This window comes from Callorhinus ursinus, unplaced genomic scaffold (assembly GCF_003265705.2).
Source record: "Callorhinus ursinus isolate GAN/ISIS: 27379988/994484 unplaced genomic scaffold, GSC_fseal_2.0 scaffold2, whole genome shotgun sequence".
Lineage (NCBI taxonomy): Eukaryota > Metazoa > Chordata > Mammalia > Carnivora > Otariidae > Callorhinus > Callorhinus ursinus.
Window position 1 is genome coordinate 36613377 of NW_027397064.1, and position 21219 is coordinate 36634595.

Here is a 21219-nt window from a genome sequence, read left to right on the forward strand (position 1 = left end):
AAAAGCTGAACAGGACTTGCAATAATTTGGTTTTCTTTTTAAATGAGAACAACCCAGAGATCAGAATTTGAGATTGGGCTTTTTAGACATTTGGTAAATTCTGACAGCTCTTCTCTTTTGCCAGCTTTGGACTAAGTTATTTCATTGAATAAAAAAATTTATTGGGCATTTACTTTGCAGACCTTAGGATAAGGTATTGAATACAATATACAAATCCCTGCTGTCATAGATCTTTTGTTCTAATGGGATAAAATAGATAATAAAATAAGTATGTAAAATATAGGATGTTAGTTGGAGATAAATACTCTGGAAGAAAATCAAACAGAAGAGAGAGAATATTGGGGGTAGGAGGAGTTGCAGTTTTATTTTATTTATTTATTTTTTTAAGATTTTATTTATTTATTTGACAGAGACACAGTGAGAGAGGGAACACAAGCAGGGGGAGTGGGAGAGGGAGAAGCAGGCTTCCCGCCAAGCAGGGAGTCTGATGTGGGGCTCGATCCCAGGACCCTGGGATCATGACCTGAGCCGAAGGCAGACGCTTAACGACTGAGCCACCCAGGCGCCCCAGGGGTTACAATTTTAAATAGGGTGGTCAGGAAAGGCCTCTCTGAAAAGGTGACATTTGAATTAATGACAGAAATATCAGCAAACGCAGAGGCCCTGCAGCTTGGGTATGTTTGACTTGGCAGAGGAAGAGCACAGCAGGTCAGTGTTATCTTAGCTCCTACCATGTCTGCTTATAACAGGCTTCAAAAGTAATATGTTAAATGAGTGAATGATGGCAGTATGAGTTCTTTTTATTAGAGATACAGAAATGAATAGAAAAATGATTATTTAAAGCTGTTTTCATTAAACCTTGCTCCTTTTAGGCTTGCGTCAGATAACTGATAGATATGTAAAAAGAGAAATATACATAGATATGCATATTTGTAGTGAACATGTGACTTCAGCCTTTTATTTTTGGGGTCTAGCCTCTTTTGACAACACTAGTGGAACAGAATCCTGAAGATATGGGAGACCTCTATCTAGATGTTGCTGAAGCTTTTCTGGATGTTGGTGAATATAATTCTGCACTTCCCCTCCTTAGTGCACTAGTCTGCTCTGAAAGATACAACCTTGCAGTAGTTTGGCTTCGGCATGCAGGTAATTTTTTATGGGAGGGAGAAGTTTTAATCATATAAGCAGGCAAGAACTTACTTTGAAGATGGTAATAATTATTTTAAAATATTAATGTCTTGGTGAAAGTGAAAGTTTCTGGTTTCAGGGCAGTTTTTGAAAATCAGGTTTTTTTGTTTGCTTGTTTTTTGAGTATAGTTGACAGGTTACATTAGTTTCAGATGTACAACATAGTGATTCAATAATCCCACGGATGTCAGTATTTTAAATTGTTTTGGTATGCCACTACATGATTTCCCCCCACACTAATGCTTTGGAAGAATGATTCATTTAATGGTACCAGAATGAAGTAAGACTAACATGTCCTTGTTAAAAATACCTTGTATATGTCTTTTACCTGTCTTAACCATAGGCTCTGATTTCTAGTAATAGATTGTCAGACTTGGGGTGCAGTCTAATTTTAAAGAGTTTTAATGAATTTATATTAAATATGTTATTTTGAGAAAAAAAGTTAATGTATTTTCAGTGTTCTTTGAGCTGCAGATATGCTCAAGATCGGGTTTTGTGTATCATTTCATTTTATTGTATCTAAATTTATAATAATCTGAAATACAGTAGAAAAATAGCTTAAGAAAAACAACTAAGTTTCTTAAATGTGTGAAAGCCAAAAAATATTCTAGTAGGATTTCGTATTGAATCCACATAAAAGATGCGTTAAAATTTGAATAGTCTTTGTCTAAAATACTGCATGATGGCAGAATAGTTCTAATAGTTCTTGAAATATTACATAATGGTTGAAAGTACTCTATAACTAGAGAAGCATTGATTGACAATTTGGGTTATTTTGCGACATATCACAGATACAAAATTGCAAAAAAACATTTAATGATAACTCTTTACTGTTTGGATGACTGAACATGAATACAAATGTGATACCATCATAAAAACTTACATTATTTATGGTATTTGAATTTTAAAGACATAAGCAGGGAGTTGGAGTTTTTATTGCCTGTTATCAAAGTTTAACCTAAAGATGATACTCAGCAGAGAGTTGAGAAATTTGAGATTTAAGAAAGCAATTGGAGGCAAAAGTACCATTTTAGGAGGGAATTGCAGTGAAAAAGGAATGAGATGAAAAAATCCTAGATTACTGTTGTCACTATTAGAGTGGAGAGTTCAACTGATGGGACTTAATGATTAATTGACATAAAATTTGAGCAATAGAGCCCAATAATCCCCCTTCTGAGAACTTATCCTGAGGAAATAATTGAGTGAGATGAGGGGAGGTAGTTCATATTGGGGATCACAAAACCTAGGAGCCTGGCAAGTAGCAAAATGAGTGAATTGGGCAAGTGAAGAATTTCAAGGGTAGGGGGAAAACCGGGAGAATCCTCTCTAAAGGATGCTGCTGCTGTTTCTCAGATCCACATTTTTCAAAAGAATCCAGTAACTTGGGAGTTCATAAAAATCCTAATTTTAAAAACTGTGGACCGCGTATTGTTTTTAACAGCACTGTGGCTTAAAAAACACGTCTGTGGGCTAAATTGGTTTGCCAGTTTTTAAACTATGGCTTATATACATGAAAATGTTTACTACCGTGTTATTTATTAGAGTAAAAATTTGGAAATAACCTAAATGTCAGTCATAGTATGGTGAAATAAATAATCAGTTGAATGTTATAACCATTCAAAATGGTAAGGAAGATGTGGGAATTGTTGAAAGCTTAATGCTAAGTGAATAAAGCAGAACCCCAAAGTGTATGTATATGTTGTTTATATCCTTGTAGCTATTTGGATTTAGTTAGAGAAATCGATAGATTGATCAGTCAATAGATGGAGACTAGAAGGGTTAGTTGTTTTAAAGTACTAGAAATACGCATTTCATTTTTGTTATAATTCTTTTTATATTGCTGTAATGTTTCTTTAAAATGGAAAAATAATCTTGGCAAGCTTACAAATCTGTAGATCATATTTATGCTTTATTTTAACATCATCCTAGAATGTTTAAAGGCCTTAGGCTATATGGAACGTGCTGCGGAAAGCTATGGCAAAGTGGTTGATCTGGCCCCTCTTCATTTGGATGCAAGAATTTCACTTTCCACCCTTCAGCAGCAGCTGGGCCGTCCTGAGAAAGCTCTGGAAGCTCTGGAACCAATGTATGATCCGGATACTTTAGCACAAGATGCAAATGCTGCACAGCAGGTAGACTCTGTCACATAACTGGAAGTTTTTCTTGGTAGATTGTATTTTTGAACATTTTCCTCCATTAAGGATGTCTACAGCATATATCCAAAAAGTTTATTTTAGTGTATTAAATTCAGCATTTTTGAAAAGTGATTTTGAATCTTAAGTTTCAGCCTCTTGTTAGACATTATAAATTACAGTATCTAAAATATTGGATCTTAAGTTGTGAAATTCCATAAAGCAAATGTTCTTAAGGTTTCATTTCTAAAATAAAACTTTTCTGTGCAAACAAAACAACTTGCAGAAAGGAATCTTGTCACATTCATTATCATGCGCTCATTTATTTAGGAACTGAAGTTACTGCTTCATCGTTCTACTCTGCTGTTTTCTCAAGGCAAAATGTGTGGTTATGTGGACACCTTACTTACCATGTTAGCCATGCTTTTAAAGGTGGGTAATGGTCTTTCTGTATATTAGCATTGTTGACTTCTTAAATGTTTAGAATTTGATTTAAACATAGATTATAGCTATTAAAGTTGTAAAAATGAAAGTCAGGTACAGACAGAAGACTTAGAAGTTAATGGTATGTACAGTTGACCTTTGAACAACATGGTAATTAGGGGCACCAAACCTAACGCAGTTGGAAATCCATGTATAACTTTTGACTTCCTAAAAACTTAACTACTGATAGCCTACTGTTGAATGGAAGTCTTACTGATAACATGAACAGTTGATTAACATGTATTTTGTATGTTGTATGTATTATATACTGTATTCTCCTTGCTGGAGAAAAAAAATGTTAATTAGAAGGAAGAGAAAATACATTTACAGTACTGTACCATAAAAAATTCATGTATAAGTGAATCTGCAATTCAAACCTATGTTGTTCAAGGGTCGACTGTAATTTAAAGTTCTACATGAAAGTATAAACTTGACTGTAGAGTAAGTTCAACAAAATCTTTGCGAGTACATATCTAGAAAAGCAAGAACCATAACATAATCAAGTATTGGCCTTCTGGACACTACCATATGCCAAAATTGTTCGTTTGCAAAAATGTTTTCCACATGTGACATCATTTCTGAATCTCGCGTTTTTACACTAGACTGTAAGTAGTTTGTGTGTGTGTGTGTGTGTGTGTGTGTGTGTGTGTGTGTGTGTAAGTTAATTTATGTAACTTCTTTTTCCTTACTAAGGTGTGATCTAAATTCCTCTGGTAAGAAAAAAAACAGTCTATTCATTCTCTTTTAGGTGTTTAAATACACAATGCTTTGGCCTTTTTTTTTTTTTTCCTACTAAGAGTTCAGGCACACCTGCAATACTTCCGTCCCAGAGATTTTCTTTTTCTTTTTTTTAAGATTTTATTTGTTTCAGAGAGAGTGAGTGTGTGAGCAGAGGGAGAGGGACAAGCCGACTCCACACTGAGCACAGCGCTCAATGTCCTGGGACTCAATCCCAGGACTCTAAGATCATGACCTGAGCAGAAGTCAGAGGCTTAACCTGCTGAGCCACCCAGTCACACTGCCCCCACCCCCCCATAGATTTTCTTTAAAAAGTTATATGACTGGAGCGCATGGCTGGCTTAGTTGGTAGAGTTTGCAACTCTTGATCTCGGGGTTGTGAGTTTGAGCCCTGCGTTGGGTGTAGAGATTACTTAGAAATAAAATATTAAAAAGAAATTATATGACTAAAAAATCTCAAATTTTTATCTTTAATTCAGGTAGCAATGAATAGAGCCCAAGTTTGTTTGATATCTAGTTCCAAATCTGGAGAGAGGCATCTCTACCTTATTAAAGTGTCAAGAGACAAAATATCAGACAATAGTGACCAAGAGACAGCAAATTGTGATGCAAAAGGTAATTCTTTCATTTGCTTTATTACATAAAATTTGGCTGAGTTAAAAAAATATTCATGAAGTATCACCTGATAGTAACCTAATTGAAAATATACCCTTTTCAAATAAAATGAAATTTTCTAATCCAGATCCCTTAAGTATAATAAACTCATTTGATGTTAAAAAAGAAAGGAAGGTTATGTAAATTAACTTTTAAAAAATTAAAAGGAAAACATCTGCTTGGATCTTTCTGTGAAAAAACTAAACAGAACTTTTGACTTTTTTTAAAAAAGAAAATATACCTTATATTAAGAAATTTGTGAAGATTAGATGGCAATATAAATTACTATATTTGTCCAGTGACTTCAATGACATGTTTCATTCTCTGTTAAATTCATTTTTGAATGTAGCAATAGTCATAGCAAATGTAGCAATAGTCATAGAAACTCTGAAACTAAATTGCTTTGACCCAGTCTCAGGTAATATGATTTTAAAAGGCATCTATTTTTAGCTGGTAATGCATCAAGTAAGTTTGGGTGACATTATTACTCAGAAAACATGAAAAGAGTCTAAAATGGAGGTATCAGTCTGGCAGAAAATTATTTCATTGTTAATTAATTCAGTAGACATTTATTAAATAATTGTTACAGGCATGGCAGTGTGCCTGGCATAAGTTTTTAGAATTCAGAAGAGCTGAATCTCTATAAGCACATTTTAAGGACCTAACATTAAGCAAGGTTTTGCAGGGGAGCAGAGTCAGGAGAGGAATGAGGGTCAGCTGCTCATAATCTAGCCATAAATGCCTCAGAGCCCTGCCATTTCAACCGTCTATGGATTCTGGGCCCATCCAAAGGTAGACTCTGCTTCATGTGTTTAGGACTGTATTTCCTTAAGTTATATTTTTCTGTATATGTGACCCTACCTGGTTTTTTTCTTTCAGTATTTTCTCATTTCAGGTCCATTGTTGGTTTTTCTTAGGCTCATAAGGTTTTTTTTGTTAGTTCATTTCCCCATGGTGGGGATCACATTACACTGGTGTGTACCAGGATAGGATATAGGGCCTCTTTATGTTACATGCATCTTTATATTCTGATTTTTTCACTCAGCATTTTCTCACAGGTGTTTTCTCATGTTGCTCTCTTCACTTCATAGCTGTTATCATTAAGGAATGTGTAATATTCCATTGGATAGCAGTTCCATACTTTAATTATTCCCTTATTTTTTGATATATGGTTGCTTCTGATAATTTTCTCTTATAGATAATACTATAGTGAGCATCTTCATGCTTATATATCCATATATATATATATTTTTAAGATTTTGTTTATTTGACAGAGAACGAGAGATCACAAGTAGGCAGACAGGTAGGCAGGGAGAGGGAGCAGCAGGCTCCCTGTCGAGTAAGGAGCCCGACGTGGGACCCGATCCTAGGACACTGGGATCATGACCTGAGCCGAAGGCAGACGCCTGCCTAACCGACTGAGCCACCCAGGCGCCCCTATATCCATATTTTTGACTACTTGTGTAGGATAGAGTCTCAGAATTCTGGGTCAAAGACTAAAAATTTTTGTGGCTTTCGATATTTCTCAAGAATTATAAATTTATAAAAAGGGGGCTTCTTACAGACAAATAAGGCAAGATTTTTAAGGAAGGAAATATTGAGGCAGAGAAAAGAAAATTAAGATTATAAAAAGATCAAGAACAATCTGAATCTCAAAGTATGAATTTCAAGTCCTTTGTTAAACATTTGAATGCTTTGTATGGGTAGAATCCTGTATCTGACCTCAGTTATGGAACACACACTTGTTCTTCCCTAGAGGACCATATATCCTAGCTAGCACTGAGAGATACAAATGAGGTAGCTGGTCTTTGTAGAGGACAAATCCAAAGTAAGAATTACCTGGGATTGCAGATTGTTAGGCAGAGCAGAAAGGGTGGTGTTGAAGTAGTGTAAATAAGCAACTATCCACTTGTCATATTGTCAGAAGAGTGTTGGCAAGAATTCAGGCCCATAGGATTGTGATTATTAAATTTAACCTTAAAATTGATCATACGAATTTTTCTAATACTGCTATTTCTGAAAATATAGTGTCCTAACTGACTGTCACTGGCATCATTTTAGCAATATTTGCTGTACTCACGAGTGTCTTGACAAAAGATGACTGGTGGAACCTTCTGTTGAAGGCCATATACTGCTTGTGTGACCTATCCCGATTTCAGGAGGCTGAGTTACTTGTGGATTCTTCATTGGAATATTATTCATTTTATGATGACAAGCAAAAACGGAAAGAACTAGAATACTTTGGTCTTTCTGCTGCAATACTGGACAAAAATTTCAGAAAGGCATACAACTATATCAGGTAATTTTCTAATAGCTTATTTTAGAGTCTTTGAAAGAGTATGTGTATTCACTTTGACTTAGTCTCTTATGCTCAAGAATTAATAAGTTTTTGTTTTAACTCTCTTGTTGCTTACTCGTTAATTCAGTTCATTGGTGATTCTCAGTGGCATCCCCTCTCATATATTCAACCTTTTGTGCCTTAATCTCCCCATTTATAAAATGGATATCATCATACTACCACCTGGTAGGATTATTGTGAGAGTTAAGTGAATTATTATAAGGCCTTTTAACAATGTCTGGCACACATTATTATTAGCTATTATTCACTATTCATTGTACTGCAGCTGTAGGGTCGGGGAGAAACGGTGAAATTTAAACTATTTGATTTTTTGTTGTTGTTTAAAAGTTTGTTGAGAAGAACAAGCAAGATATAGAAATACTAACTTAAGCAGCATTTTCTGGGAAAAATCTTTGTGTAAATGTTTCTGCTTAAATACCCTGGGACAATCTGCTTTTTCTTGGAAGATGTTGCTGCACTGAGGATTTCATTCTTAGAAATCAGAAGTTTTTCTTTTTACATGATTTTTTATCCTCACCTTTTTTATCCTCATCTTTCTGCAATTTTAGGGTAATGGTAATGGAAAATGTCAATAAACCTCAGCTCTGGAACATTTTCAATCAGGTTACCATGCACTCCCAAGAAGTACGACATCATCGCTTCTGTCTTCGCCTGATGCTGAAAAACCCAGATAATCATGCCCTGTGTGTCTTAAATGGACACAATGCATTTGTATCTGGTAGTTTTAAGCATGCACTTGGTAAGTGTCCTGGACATGACTTTGTCAGGTGTGGATGGAGTGGTGGTTAACAGCTAGGCCTCTGGAGCGGAACTACCTGTGTTTAAATAGCTTAAATATCCTCATGACAAGGTATTCTACCTCTCCCTGCCTCAGTTTCTTTATCTCTGAAATGGAGGTAATAATTGGACCTACCTTATAAATTATTGTGAAAATTAAATGAGTTAATATAAAGTATTTTTTAAAATGTTTGGCACATGTAATAAGTAGCTGTTAGCAACAATGATAATTAATATTTATTTTCCTTATGAAGCTTTGGTTTCAAAAGGCTGGAGTAAGTTATAATTCATTTTAAAAGTCCACAATTCTCCCTGCTTAGGCTTGATTTTTTTTTTTTTTTATTTTGAAGATTTTTATTTATTAGAGCACACAAGCGGGGAGCAGCCGGCAGAGGGAGAGGGAGAGACAGGCTCCCTGCTGAGCAGGGAACCCTATGCGGGGCTTGATCAGGGTCGAAGGCAGATGCTTAACCGACTGAGCCATGGCCCCCGACTCTCTTTGAGAGAGGGAGCATGCATGAGCCTGGGGAGGGGCAGAGAGAAAGCAAGAGAGAATCTTAAGCAGGCTCCACACCCAGCATGGAGCCCAACACAGGGCTCTATCTCACAGCCCTGAGATCATGACCTGAGCCAAAATCAAGAACCAGAAGCTTAACCAACCGAGGTGCCCAGGCGCCCTGGCTTGCTTTTAAAATAATTTTCATTAATTGTGGATGCTTTGCCGCCTGATTTTAATTTGTTGTACAAAAAAAGGATTTAAGATTTGCTGATAGTTTGTTCCTCTCGGAGACAGGTCTTTATGTCAAGATTGATTTACATGGGGCTTGCTAATTCTAATTAAACTCAGGGAAAATTAATCACTTGAAATTTTCTGTATAATGAATCAGAAGCAAACACATAGAAAAATATCTGGCTAAATGTTTAAACTTAAAATGAGCATGCGTTTCTTGGTGCCTAAAAGCTAGTGTTGCCAGGTTCACTTCTGGATAAACTGGGATGTTGGCTATTTAAATACTTTCAGTGTTTCTTCATATATGACTGGTATTTTTATAATTGTTCAGCCAGTAACCTTGAACATCAGATGTTGAAACTGTCCTCCACTGTGTGTGCTTTTTGGAATTGTTTAATATTAAGAAATATAAAATAGAGATTTATATTGTCTTAAATTTAGGACCTTTTATAGAGGTAAAAATAGAAAGTCCAAATGGCAGTCTACCATCTGTGCTGCTAAAGAGATTCTGTGGTGCAGTTTCTTCTGATACAGAAGCTGGAAAGAATGGAAGCTTTTATCTATACATGATAAATTATAGATCATCCCTTTATAAGAAAAATTTACTTAAAAATTTTTTTAAATTCCCCTATCTCATATGGTTAAGCTTTTGTTTGACATGAAATAATTGCATATATAGAATACATGGAAACAAGGAACACATCTTTTTCTCAGGAAAAACAAAATAGTGCTACACTTGGGAAACAACACCCGTAATCTAAAAAACAAAACTATTTTTCTTTTTCTCACCTCCATGATCCATCGTATTTGAATTTATAAGACAGATCAATTAATTTTACAAAAGAATTTGCCAAAAGACACATTCCCTTGTTTCTTTTAAAATAGATTTAAGATCATAAAATAGATTTATGATCACAATTGATAAATTGTTTTAGAAATATTATTCTACATAGAAGTGTCTAGCTGTGCCTAAAAGAAAGTTACTTTTAGTTGCTCATATTTAATCTTTGTAGTCAGGATACATTTATAGGTAAATCCTCCTAATTTTGCTATATTTTGTACATTGATTTAAAATTCAAATTAATGTGTATCTGGTTGATATTTTAGAAAGCACACCTTGCATATGTTAAAAATCAGTACTGCTTAGCCATAAAATATATTTGAAGAAATAAGGAACCATGCTTATGTCACACCATCTGACATCACTGTTCTTTTTTCAGGACAATATGTGCAAGCCTTTCGCACCCATCCCCATGAACCTCTCTATAGCCTCTGTATAGGCCTAACGTTTATTCACATGGCATCTCAGAAGTATGTATTAAGGAGACATGCTCTTACTGTGCAGGTAATTCATTTGGATTTCTCATTACTTAGTTTTATGTTCTTTTAAAATGAATATACTTAATGCTTTTATTGTCCTGCTTCAAAAGTAATACCTGCTTAGTATACATGGTGAGAGTTCCCAGCACCTATCCTGTGTTCAGCACTCAGGGACTCAACATCTAGTGGTGTTCCTGGCTAAGGCTTGTGCAGCCATGTAGAAAGGGGACACAGCCAGATCATACAGAAAGAAGACACATACTCTAGAGCCCTTGAGGCCTTCAGCCTTCTAGGTCCTGAAGATTGATTTATTGTAAATCCATTAAAAAAATATATATATACATACAATAATGTATGAATATGTGACTATGTGACTGTTTCCTTATATCATCACCAACAAATTGCTCTTTTAAAGAGAGCAATTTGGTTTTATTTTTTTAAAGATTTTATTTATTTGACAGAGAGAGACACAGCGAGAGAGAGAGAGAGAGCACAAGTAGGGGGAGTGGGAGAGGGAGAAGCAGGCTCCCCACTGAGCAGGGAGCCCGATGTGGGGCTTGATCCCAGGACCCTGGGACTATGACCCGAGCCAAAGGTAGACGCTTAATGACTGAGCCACCCAGACGCCCCAAAGCTTTCTTGGTTCTTATAGCAATTTGAAATTAGCATTTTTATTTTCTTGTTTACTTTTTTATATAGCTTGTGTTCTCTAATATGAATATAAACCCCGGGGATTCCTGTGTGGCTCAGTTAGTTTAGCATCTGACTCTTGATTTCAGCTCAGGTCATGATCTTGGACAAGTGGACTAGAGCCTGCTTAGGTTTCTCTCTCTCCCTCTGCCCTTCCCGGCCCCACCCCCATGACGAAGTGCACGTTCTCTCTCTCTCTCAAAAAAAAAAAAGTATAAATTCCAAGAGATCAGGGAGTCTCTTTTGTTCACCGCTGTATCTTTAAAACTTTTGTGTTGTTTTTATGTTGATATGTTTGATTTGATGCATTTTAAAGACATGTTTTTTTAAGTAGTTATGGAAGGAAAGAAAATGTTGGCTTGAATGGAGTAGGAGGATTGAGTAAAAGATTTTTTGTTTTGTTTTTTAAAGTAAAATGGTTAAAAGAAAGCCTAAATTCAAATGATGATAATTGTTAAAGCTGGGTATTGGGGTTCATTATAATGTTCTCTTTACTTTTGTATATTTGAAAATTTTCATAATAAAAAGTAAAAAAACCAAATTTTCCTTTTCTTGGGTATTTATTTGTGAAATTTATCTACTTCTTGCTCTGTGCTTTTTTTCCTCTCTTAATGGATACTTTTGCTATATTAAGTAATATAGGATTGCTTATTATAAATTAAACAAATACGTAATGAACACGCACTATGCTGGGAACTGGGCATATAGCACGGAGTATACAGGCAGAATTCCTTGCCTTCATGAAACTTACGTTCTGGTAAATACTGACAGGAAATTTTTATGGACTGACTCATTATTAAATAGTTAAAATACGTAGTTTTTTGGCCTGGTAAGGAAAAAATTTATATACTTCAAAGTAATTTAGAAGCTAAATTTCAAATCACTTTTAGAGTAAACAGCAGATTTTAATTGGTTGAGATAGAGATCAAACAGCAGGAGATGGGTATATGGAAGTTTGTTGTCCTAATCTCTGTACTTTTGTGTGTGTGAAACATTTTCCATTAAAGTTTCTAAAAACAAGTTTTATTATAAATACCATGATTCTTAAATTGTTTTAATTTCTCATGAATCTGTTTCTTCATACTACATGACCAGTTTGTTTCCCTTTGGAGTACTTAAAAGCAAACTAATTTCATATGTTTTATTGTCTTTCCTACCTTTATATTATATCATGAAAGTAAAATCCTTTATGATTTCTTCTATCTGTATTTAGTATTTTATAGGCAGTGTATACTTGGGCCCTTTAGTGAATAATGTGATAAAAATGTTTGAAATGTAACATACTTAATGTAAAAAGAACTCTTGTTTCTATTTCATTAAAAATTTTTTGTGATATTTTTGTAGTTTTTATATTTGATGATTCGTAGTACCTAAGAGATAAAGTGACTTGCAAGTTTCTTTGGATTGCAATAGTTCATCTGGGTTTACTTACTATTCTTCCTCAGATTTTTGCACTTTGTCATTTTAAAATTTGGTATTTCTCTGAGACTGATAGTTTGTCTGCTTTACTTAATAGAGAACCATAATTTTCAGTGGAATAGAGGTCATATTCCTATGTAGGTTCTTTTATTATGCAGAAAATATGATTTGTTTAGTGAACATAATTATTTTTATCCCTAAAATGCTTTAATTCTAAAGAATTCATTAATTTTTATTATTTATTTATTTATGAAGAAAAATTTGTGACCATTTATTAGAAAGCAGATCACCCAGGGAATAGTTGCATTTTATATTCTCTAGTCACAGATAATATATTTATTTAATTACTTAACATAGGACACTTGCATCTCTGCAGTATGTAACTTTCTGTGGCTGGTAACTTGAAGCTGCATTGAAGGGGGAAATTGATACAGGAGGAGGTAAAGAAGCAAGTTGCTTTTGGACACCGTGACACACATGGAGCCTGCATTATTATAGCTGTGCTCTGAAATAACCAGTTTTTCCGTAAAGTCTTTGAGTCAGAAGCTTTTGGGGAAAAAAAAAAGTTTTTTGGGTTAAGAAGGTATTAAGGTCCTGAGAGATAACCATTTACCCAGAAAGCATCTTCTCCCTGAGAAGAAACCTTTCTAAAATTATTGTAAGGGCTCAGATTTTATATTTTGCTCAGGGTTTTAGACATCTTGAATCAAAAAGTTTATTGGCCTCTAACGTCACAAAAGCCAACTTGGAACCTTCAAAAAAAAAATCCTGTGTTCTTATAGATTATGGATCTTTGACAGTTGTGACATTTGGCTTTGTTTTCTGTGAATATTTTTGTCCTTAGCTTAAAAAAAATCTTTTATATCTTCAGAAGAGCTCTTGACTACACTGTGATATGGCACTACACTACAGACACATGTTCTTTTAGGATGGGACTGTCTCTTTTTTAAATTGTATTTTGTACAGGATATACCTGGCACATATATTGGTTCAAATACATACTTGTCAAATGATTATAATACTGAATTGTTTATCTTTTTGGTAGGGATTTTCCTTTCTTAATCGATACCTCAGTATACGTGGACCTTGCCAGGAGTCATTCTACAATTTGGGCCGTGGCCTTCACCAACTGGGGCTGATTCATCTTGCAATCCACTATTATCAGAAGGCCCTGGAACTCCCTCCACTTGTGGTAGAGGTATTGTATGATTTACTTTTGCTTTTTTTAAAAAAAGATTTTATTTATTTATTAGAGAGAGCTCGCGAGCAGGGATAGGGACAAAGGGAGAGGGAGGGAGAGAATCTCAAGCAGACTTCATGCTGAGCACAGAGTCTGATGTGAAGCTTGATCTCATAACCCTGAGATCAATGACCTGAGCCAAAATCAAGAGTCGGTGCTTAACCAACTGAGCCACCCAGGCGTCCCTGTATGATTTACTTTAAAAACTGATGAGTCACTTCATTTCATCTATAGATAAGTGCAGTTAGCTCATGTTGTAGCCCAGACAGTGAAATAAATTATGTATTAGAATGTATTTTTTCTTTATTGAATGCATTTATGTAATTGTGTTCAGCAACAAGTAGATCTTTGTCATTCTGGCCTTGTGACCTGATCAGCAACCATGTGGACATACACAACTTATGGTTATGACCATTTTTTTTTTTTAAAGATTTATTTATTTTGAGAGAGTGAGAATGAGAGAGAGTACATGAGAGGGGGGAGGGTTAGAGGGAGAAGCAGGCTCCTTGCTGAGCAGAGAGCCTGATGCGGGACTTGATCCCGGGACTCCAGGATCATGACCTGAGCCGAAAGCAGTCGCTTAACCGACTGAGCCACCCAGGCGCCCGGTTATGAACATTTCAGTTACCTTAAGGTAGCCCCCCTGGTTTACAGGAATGAGCTGGTAGACACAAAGCCTGAGTATTGAGTAATATAGCCATTGTTCATTTTCAAGTTCAAGTGTAATGAACGTATTTCTTTAAAAAGATGAAAGACCAGTATAAATGTAGTTTTGTTTAAGATAATGTAATACAGGGTAAAGTGTTGCTAGTACTATGATAATCTATGTTTAAAGTCTCATTCTTGGCTAACAGAGACATGAAAAAATGTTCAACATCATTAGCCATCAGGGAAATTCAAATCAAAACCACATTGAGATACCACCTTACACCAGTTAGAATGGCAAAAATTAACAAGGTAGGAAACAACAAATGTTGGAGACGATGTGGAGAAAGGGGAACCCTCTTACACTGTTGGTGGGAATGTAAGTTGGTGCAGCCACTTTGGAAAATAGTATGGAGATTCCTCAAAAAGTTAAAAATAGAGCTACCCTATGACCCAGCAATTGCACTCCTGGGTATTTACCCCAAAGACACAGATGTAGTGAAAAGAAGGTCCATATGCACCCCAATGTTCATAGCAGTAATGTCCACAATAGCCAAACTGGAAGGAGCCGAGATGCCCTTCAACAGATGAATGGATAAAGCAGATGTGATCCATATATACAATGGAATATTACTCAGCCATCAGAAAGGATGGATACCCACCATTTACATCAACATGGATGGAACTGGAGGGGATTATGCTAAGTGAAATAAGTCCAGCAGAGAAAGTCAATTATCATATGGTTTCACTTATCTGTGGAACATAAGGAAGAGCATGGAGGACATTAGGTGTTGGGGTTAATGTAAAGCATGAAATCAGCCATAATACCTGGCTTGCTAAAATGTAACAGAGCCTGCTGGAGGCGAGGGAAGGTTTTGGAGAAGGGTGTAGGCCTTTGGAATGCTGAGGCCTGTGTGACCACTCTGCCGCTGGAATGCCGTGGGGATGCTGGCCATTCCCGGCAATTAGGAGAAGAAAGGGAAAAATGAAGGGGAAATCAGAGGGGGAGATGAACCATGAGAGACTATGGACTCCAGGAAACAAACTGAGTGTTTCAGAGGGGAGGGGGGTGGGGGGATGGGCTAGCCCGGTGATGGGTATTAAGGAGGGCATGTATTGCAAGGAGCACTGTATGGTGACTAACATAATATAATAAAAAATTAAAAAATAAAGTCTCATTTTAAATTTCTGGAGAAAAATATTGTTTTCATTGTTAATTTTTTTAAGTTGCACTCATAATTCTTATATGCCCTCACAACTGTTTTGTATTACTCTTGTTCAATGTTGGTCATTAAACAAATGAATACGTACTTTTACAGTTAGGCTGATGAAATATATACACTTTTGCATTCTTTATTTCATAAATACCTTTAGGTATTGGGGTGCTTGGGTGGCTCAGTCGTTAAGCATCTGCCTTCGGCTTGAGTCATGGTCCGAGGGTCCTGGGATCAAGCCCCACATGGGGCTCCCTGCTTGGCGGGAAGCCTGCTTCTCCCTCTCCCACTCCCCTGCTTGTGTTCCCTCTCTCACTGTGTCTCTCTCTGTCAAATAAATAAAATCTTTAAAAAAAAAATACCTCTAGGTATTGCTCCTTAAGCTTTATAGGTATCATTTTTCATTGTTGCAGATATTTTTATAGTTGACTCCAAAATTTTTTACTGGGGAAGATTTAGAAACATAGATCTAACCTACTCTATTGAGTTCATTACTTTGCTATTTAAGTAGGAAAAGGCTGTAATAACACCCCTGGGGTAATATTATTATTAAATTGGTGTATGTCTTCTTACGCCTTTCTGCTATATAGTATAGGTATTTTTTTCCCATCTGGTCATTTGTGGTATAATTTTTCTTTTTTAGATGCATAAGTTTTACATTTTTCTAATGAAATCGTATCTATTGACCTTTTCCTTTATAGTTTCTATTTTTGCTATTATACTTGGAAGGGCCTTTCCTACCCAAGATTATATTATTCAACTATGATTTTTTTCTTTTATGGTTTCATTTTCTTAATCTTAAATTCTTCATCTGGAGTTTATTCTGCTATTGCTTCTGGGTGAGACTTTTTTCTTTAACTTATTGGTTAGACATTTTAAATTATTTAATGATATAGTTATTACAGTGATTAACTGAATCAGCATTACCTAATAAAATTTAGATCCAAGGTATATGCCTAGTTTTATACTTTTTTTTAGTATCATGAATTTTAATATTTGAATACTTATACTTATGAAACTATTATTTGCCATAAAATTGTCCTGGTTGTCAGTTTGAAATATAAAACTCATTCATGTATTTTTCCTCCTAGGGTATAGAAGTTGACCAGTTAGACTTGCGAAGAGATATTGCCTACAACTTGTCTCTCATTTATCAGAGCAGTGGGAATATTGGAATGGCTCAAAAGCTTTTGTATACCTATTGCTGTATATAAAGTACCTCAACTGAGAAAGAAGCATTGGTGCTCTGTGTGTGGACCAGTATTTTCTGTCTAAGGGCTTACTTAGTATTAACCCCAAACCGGAAATGACAATTTCAGAATTATCTGTGTATTTAATTTTTAGTATATGATAATCTTTTGATATGCAAAATTATCATTCCTATAAGAATTTGTATATTCTTCTGTCATTTTCTTTTAGTATTTTTTAGTAAAATTGTCCCCGAAGGTGAAATGGAGAATGTTAGCCTTTAAGCCAGCTTGGGGTTAAATATGCTATTTTTTTACTCATACCATTTATTCATCTGTGCATTCAGTACTAAACACCTGTGTACCAGGCCCTGTGATGGGTGCTTGAAATACAGTAGTAGGGCAGAAGTGACCTCTCAATACAGTTCTTTTTTTTTTTTTCAATACGGTTCTTTAAATACACAACTTGAGTATATATTAATTTGAAAGAGATGTTTCTGCATTTTCTACCTACAATATCATGTTGAGTCATCCACTTATTTGTGCTTTGTTGCTATTGCACAGGCAGTTTCACAACTATATAGAAAGGAAAGACCAAACCAATTGGGACGCTTTCTCATAGCAACACAATTATGTAATTCGCTTGGCTCCTAAGAAAATTATTTGAAATGGTTATGTGGTAGGAAGACACCTAATTGAGTTAATCTTTTACTTTTCACCTGCATGTATCTTCGTTGTACAGATTGAGACCTGGGAGGCTGGCATAATTCAAAACATCCTGTTCTGAGGCAGATAAAAAAAATGCATTACCAATGTTGGTGGCTTTCTGACAAAAAAATAGAAAAGAGAGGACCACATTCAATAATGTGACCTAGTTTGCATTTCAAGATCAATAGGAATGTAGGAAGACTAGGGAATTATATGTATGGAGTAAAGTATTGCTGTAATAAACTACAAAAAGTAGATTAAAATTTTTTTATTAAATATGGTATGTTCTTGAATCTAAGATAATACTTGTAAGATATACTATTGGTTTACAACAGCTTTCGAGAGTTTCTTTTTAGGGGAAAAATGCTGTAATAAGTGTGCGTGTGGATTATAAGACCCAGTCTAATTGTGGGAGGGAAACAAGTAAGAGACTTAGGATCAAAGAAATACAATGAGGGCTTTTTAGGAATTCTTAACTGCTCTTTATCCTGTATACATAACTTTGTAGTTGAAAAGCAAAATTCATATGTAATAAGTAAATGTATCATGCAGTCTGCATGTGTTTATTTAAATGTGTATATAATTTAAATTCTATTTTTATAATTAAAGTTAATTGTTTCACATGCTTATATATTTTATTTCATGCCATTTGCAGGTAATGATAAAGCTAACTGATAGTGTTTAAGTTAGATTTATATCTTTGAATCCTATGGAATTGAGTATTTTATGTTCTGAGTTTTTCTTTTGAGTTAAACTCACTGGGCTATTGGGGCGCCTGGGTGGCTCAGTCGGTTGGGCGTCTGCCTTCGGCTCAGGTCATGATCCCAGGGTCCTGGGATTGAGCCCCACATCAGGCTTCCTGTTCAGCGGGGAGCCTGCTTCTCCCCTCTTCCTCCTGCTAGTGCTCTCTCTCTCTTGCTATCTCATATAAATAAAACCTTTAAAAAAAAAAAAAAACTCACTGGACTATGACTCCAGTTGAAGTGCTGAACAGCTTTATAGGAAACAATAAATCTCTCCAGCAGTCTTTTAAGAAAAAATGTTGACATTGCATGAATTTGTTTAGCATTTAAAATCATAGCTACCATTTGCTGAGTGTTTACTATGCTACTGTATGCCAAGTACAGTGCTGGATACTCTAGATACATTATCTCTGCTCCTCTCAGAGAATCACCTGCAAGGTAGGTCTTATATACAGGAATATACTTATTCCAATTCAGAGTAACAACAACATAGCAATTGAGCATAAGTTTATTTTAGAAAGAAAAATGAGAATGGCTGTTATTTTTTCTGTCCTCTAGGCGTTCAGCCTATTAAAAACCTGTAGTAAACATCTTTGGAGGTATCTTTTAAAAAGCTGATGCTCACTTTCTTACCTACCATCCTCCCTGCAGCCATGGGATCCTGATAGCCACTTTATACAGTAAGATTTTTTTTCTACTGGTTCCTGTTGATTCAGCTGAGAGTCTCCTAAGCCAAGCTGGGCCAATCAGGAGTTTCCTCGCTCCTTCCCTGGGAATTTTAGAATTGAGATGGAGTTTTTCTGTAGGGTTGGAACATGAGGACAATTTCTGCTTTCCCTGTGGGCCAACTAGCAGTTAACCCTTCTGTTGAGCAAGAAAAGTAGAACCTATGCGTTAAGCAGAACTGAGATGGAGAGGAAACCCCGTGGGTTCCTAGAGATTTTCTAGTTTCCATTCCCGTCCTTTCTAAAGCTGTGTTTTTACCCTTGGGTTCTTTGTATAAGATATATCCAATTCTATAATTCCACTGTAAAATTTATACTAGCTGTAGTTTTTCTGTTATTTGCACCAAAAATAGTCCTGATACACTGTCATTCCATTTTTGTTTTCATTTAGCTTTCATGCTTTCTAGCTATTTTCACAAGAAGGAAGGGCAGAGAGCAAACAAGGACAATGTCCTGGAGTTTTAAGTATTGTCAAGTCTAATCCACAATAAAGAGGCTTTTAAAAACTTCAGAGCAAGAACAGTAGGAATGTGCCTACTGTCTGTTGGTGTAAAGTTGACAGTAAGACCATAGAGTTGTCCAATTTCATGCACAATGGTAGTTAACACTATTAAGAAGCAGAATACTTAAACGGAACAAGGTAGAAAAGCTTGGAAAAGAAGGAGTTAAATCCTGAGGCTGTGGTAAGGGAGAACTATAAATGTTTGATCTCCGGGTCCAAAGTCCCAAATCCAATTGCTGTTATGAAACTGCAAATTACAATTTTTGAGGCATTCTAAAGAAGAAAATGATCAAATGAACTGAGTATTTGAAGTGGGAAAAAGGTGGATTCTGGAAACCACTTGAGTATGATGTTCCTGACATGATTCTACTTGTGTGCACTTAGAAGTGATATTCCTTAGACCTACTCCTTTTCCTTGGAAGGGGACTTGATAGCCCAGAGGACTACTACAGTTCTGGTGTATCTGGATTTCAGAGTACTTGCGGAAGCCTACATGGTATGCCTGTGGATTAAATGGAGAAATGTGGCTGGTTGATCTGCTGTGGAGCAGTGGAGCGAAGACTGCCTGGCAGGAGTCCCATGATGGCGCGGACATAGCTCAGTCCTTAGTTCCAGACTTGCTCAGAAGCTGAGGCACAGCTTAAGGCTGCTAACAGCTGAAGGCAGTCAACTAACCACATCCCTGTTTACAGAGACACCACAGAGGTTTCAAGACCAAAAAACTGCCAGAAACCCAAAACAAAGCAGAGATGACAGGCAGATGACAAAATAATTTTAGAAGCTAAAAAGCAAATGGGCAATTAGCAAGTAACTTAGTAAACCAGAGAAGAATGAAAGCTAAGTGCACACAGGTGGTATGGGAGGCAGCCAGAAGCAAGCTGATGCGAGCCTGAGAGGCTCCTGCATGAGAGACAATGGGTATCTACGGGCAGGTCAGGTGGAGCCGATGAAAGTCTGCTAAGAAGCAGCGAGACCCTCCTAGTTACCCTCTTCATCTAGAGCGCGTTACCACTTCACCCCCTCCCCTCCAGAACACCGGTGGGTCATCTGGAGCGGCCTTACCAGGATCTCTGGATTCAGGAATACCAGGCGGAGCTGAAGGTGGAGTGTTAGGTTGAAAGCAGAGGATTAAGTGAAAGTCTGCACACTGAACAGTGATCTTGGCCTCCTATTTAACTCCCAGAACATGAGCAGCCAAGTTATATCCTCCAAGCAGGGGATTAGAGGGTTCCTTTCTGAGGAAAACCCGGCCCAAGAGAAGAGACCTATAGAGACTGATAGCTGGAGGTCTCCAGGGGAACAACTTGGTCCTGGCCCAGGGGAGCCTGCCAATGGGCAAACCCGTCCCACCCCACCGAGCCCCAGTCAGCGTGTGGCACCTTGCCATTCAAGGGGGCGAACAGCTCGGGAGCAGTAAGCATTTGAGGAAAGCCTCATTAGTGACAGAGATTCTGATGAGCAAACAGGTGGGGGAGAGGGGGAACTCAAAACAGAAATAATGCAGGAAATAGAGAAATAAAAAAAATTGTAATTGATATCCCCAGATGAGAAAATATTGTCTACATGGAAAGAGGCATATATAAAAAGAAATATTCAAAAATTAAGAGCTTCATGACATCAAAAGTGTAACTGCTGAAATTAATCCAATGGAAAGGTTGGGAAAATTGAAGTTTAGAAAGAAAAAAATGGAAAATTTAAGACATGAAGAAATTTCAGATGAGGAAATCAAAGGCTACAAAACAGCCTAAATGAGAAGTTCTTTGTG

At 36.3% G+C, this 21219-nt stretch overlaps 1 protein-coding gene across 2 annotated transcripts in view; it reads left to right on the forward strand.

Annotated features, from left to right (window-relative positions):
* GTF3C3 (general transcription factor IIIC subunit 3) overlaps positions 1–18105 on the forward strand; it is a 47353-nt gene extending 29248 nt beyond the window's left edge. For both annotated transcript variants that reach the window (XM_025894253.2, XM_073880886.1), the window contains 9 exons: positions 975–1146; positions 3118–3320; positions 3651–3752; positions 5021–5156; positions 7257–7494; positions 8103–8293; positions 10282–10406; positions 13536–13688; positions 16681–18105. In XM_025894253.2, coding sequence (XP_025750038.1) covers positions 975–1146; positions 3118–3320; positions 3651–3752; positions 5021–5156; positions 7257–7494; positions 8103–8293; positions 10282–10406; positions 13536–13688; positions 16681–16803 — 1443 coding nt within the window. In that variant the 3' untranslated portion in view covers positions 16804–18105. The remainder of the gene's footprint in view (positions 1–974; positions 1147–3117; positions 3321–3650; positions 3753–5020; positions 5157–7256; positions 7495–8102; positions 8294–10281; positions 10407–13535; positions 13689–16680) is intronic.
* The last annotated feature ends 3114 nt before the right edge of the window (positions 18106–21219 follow it).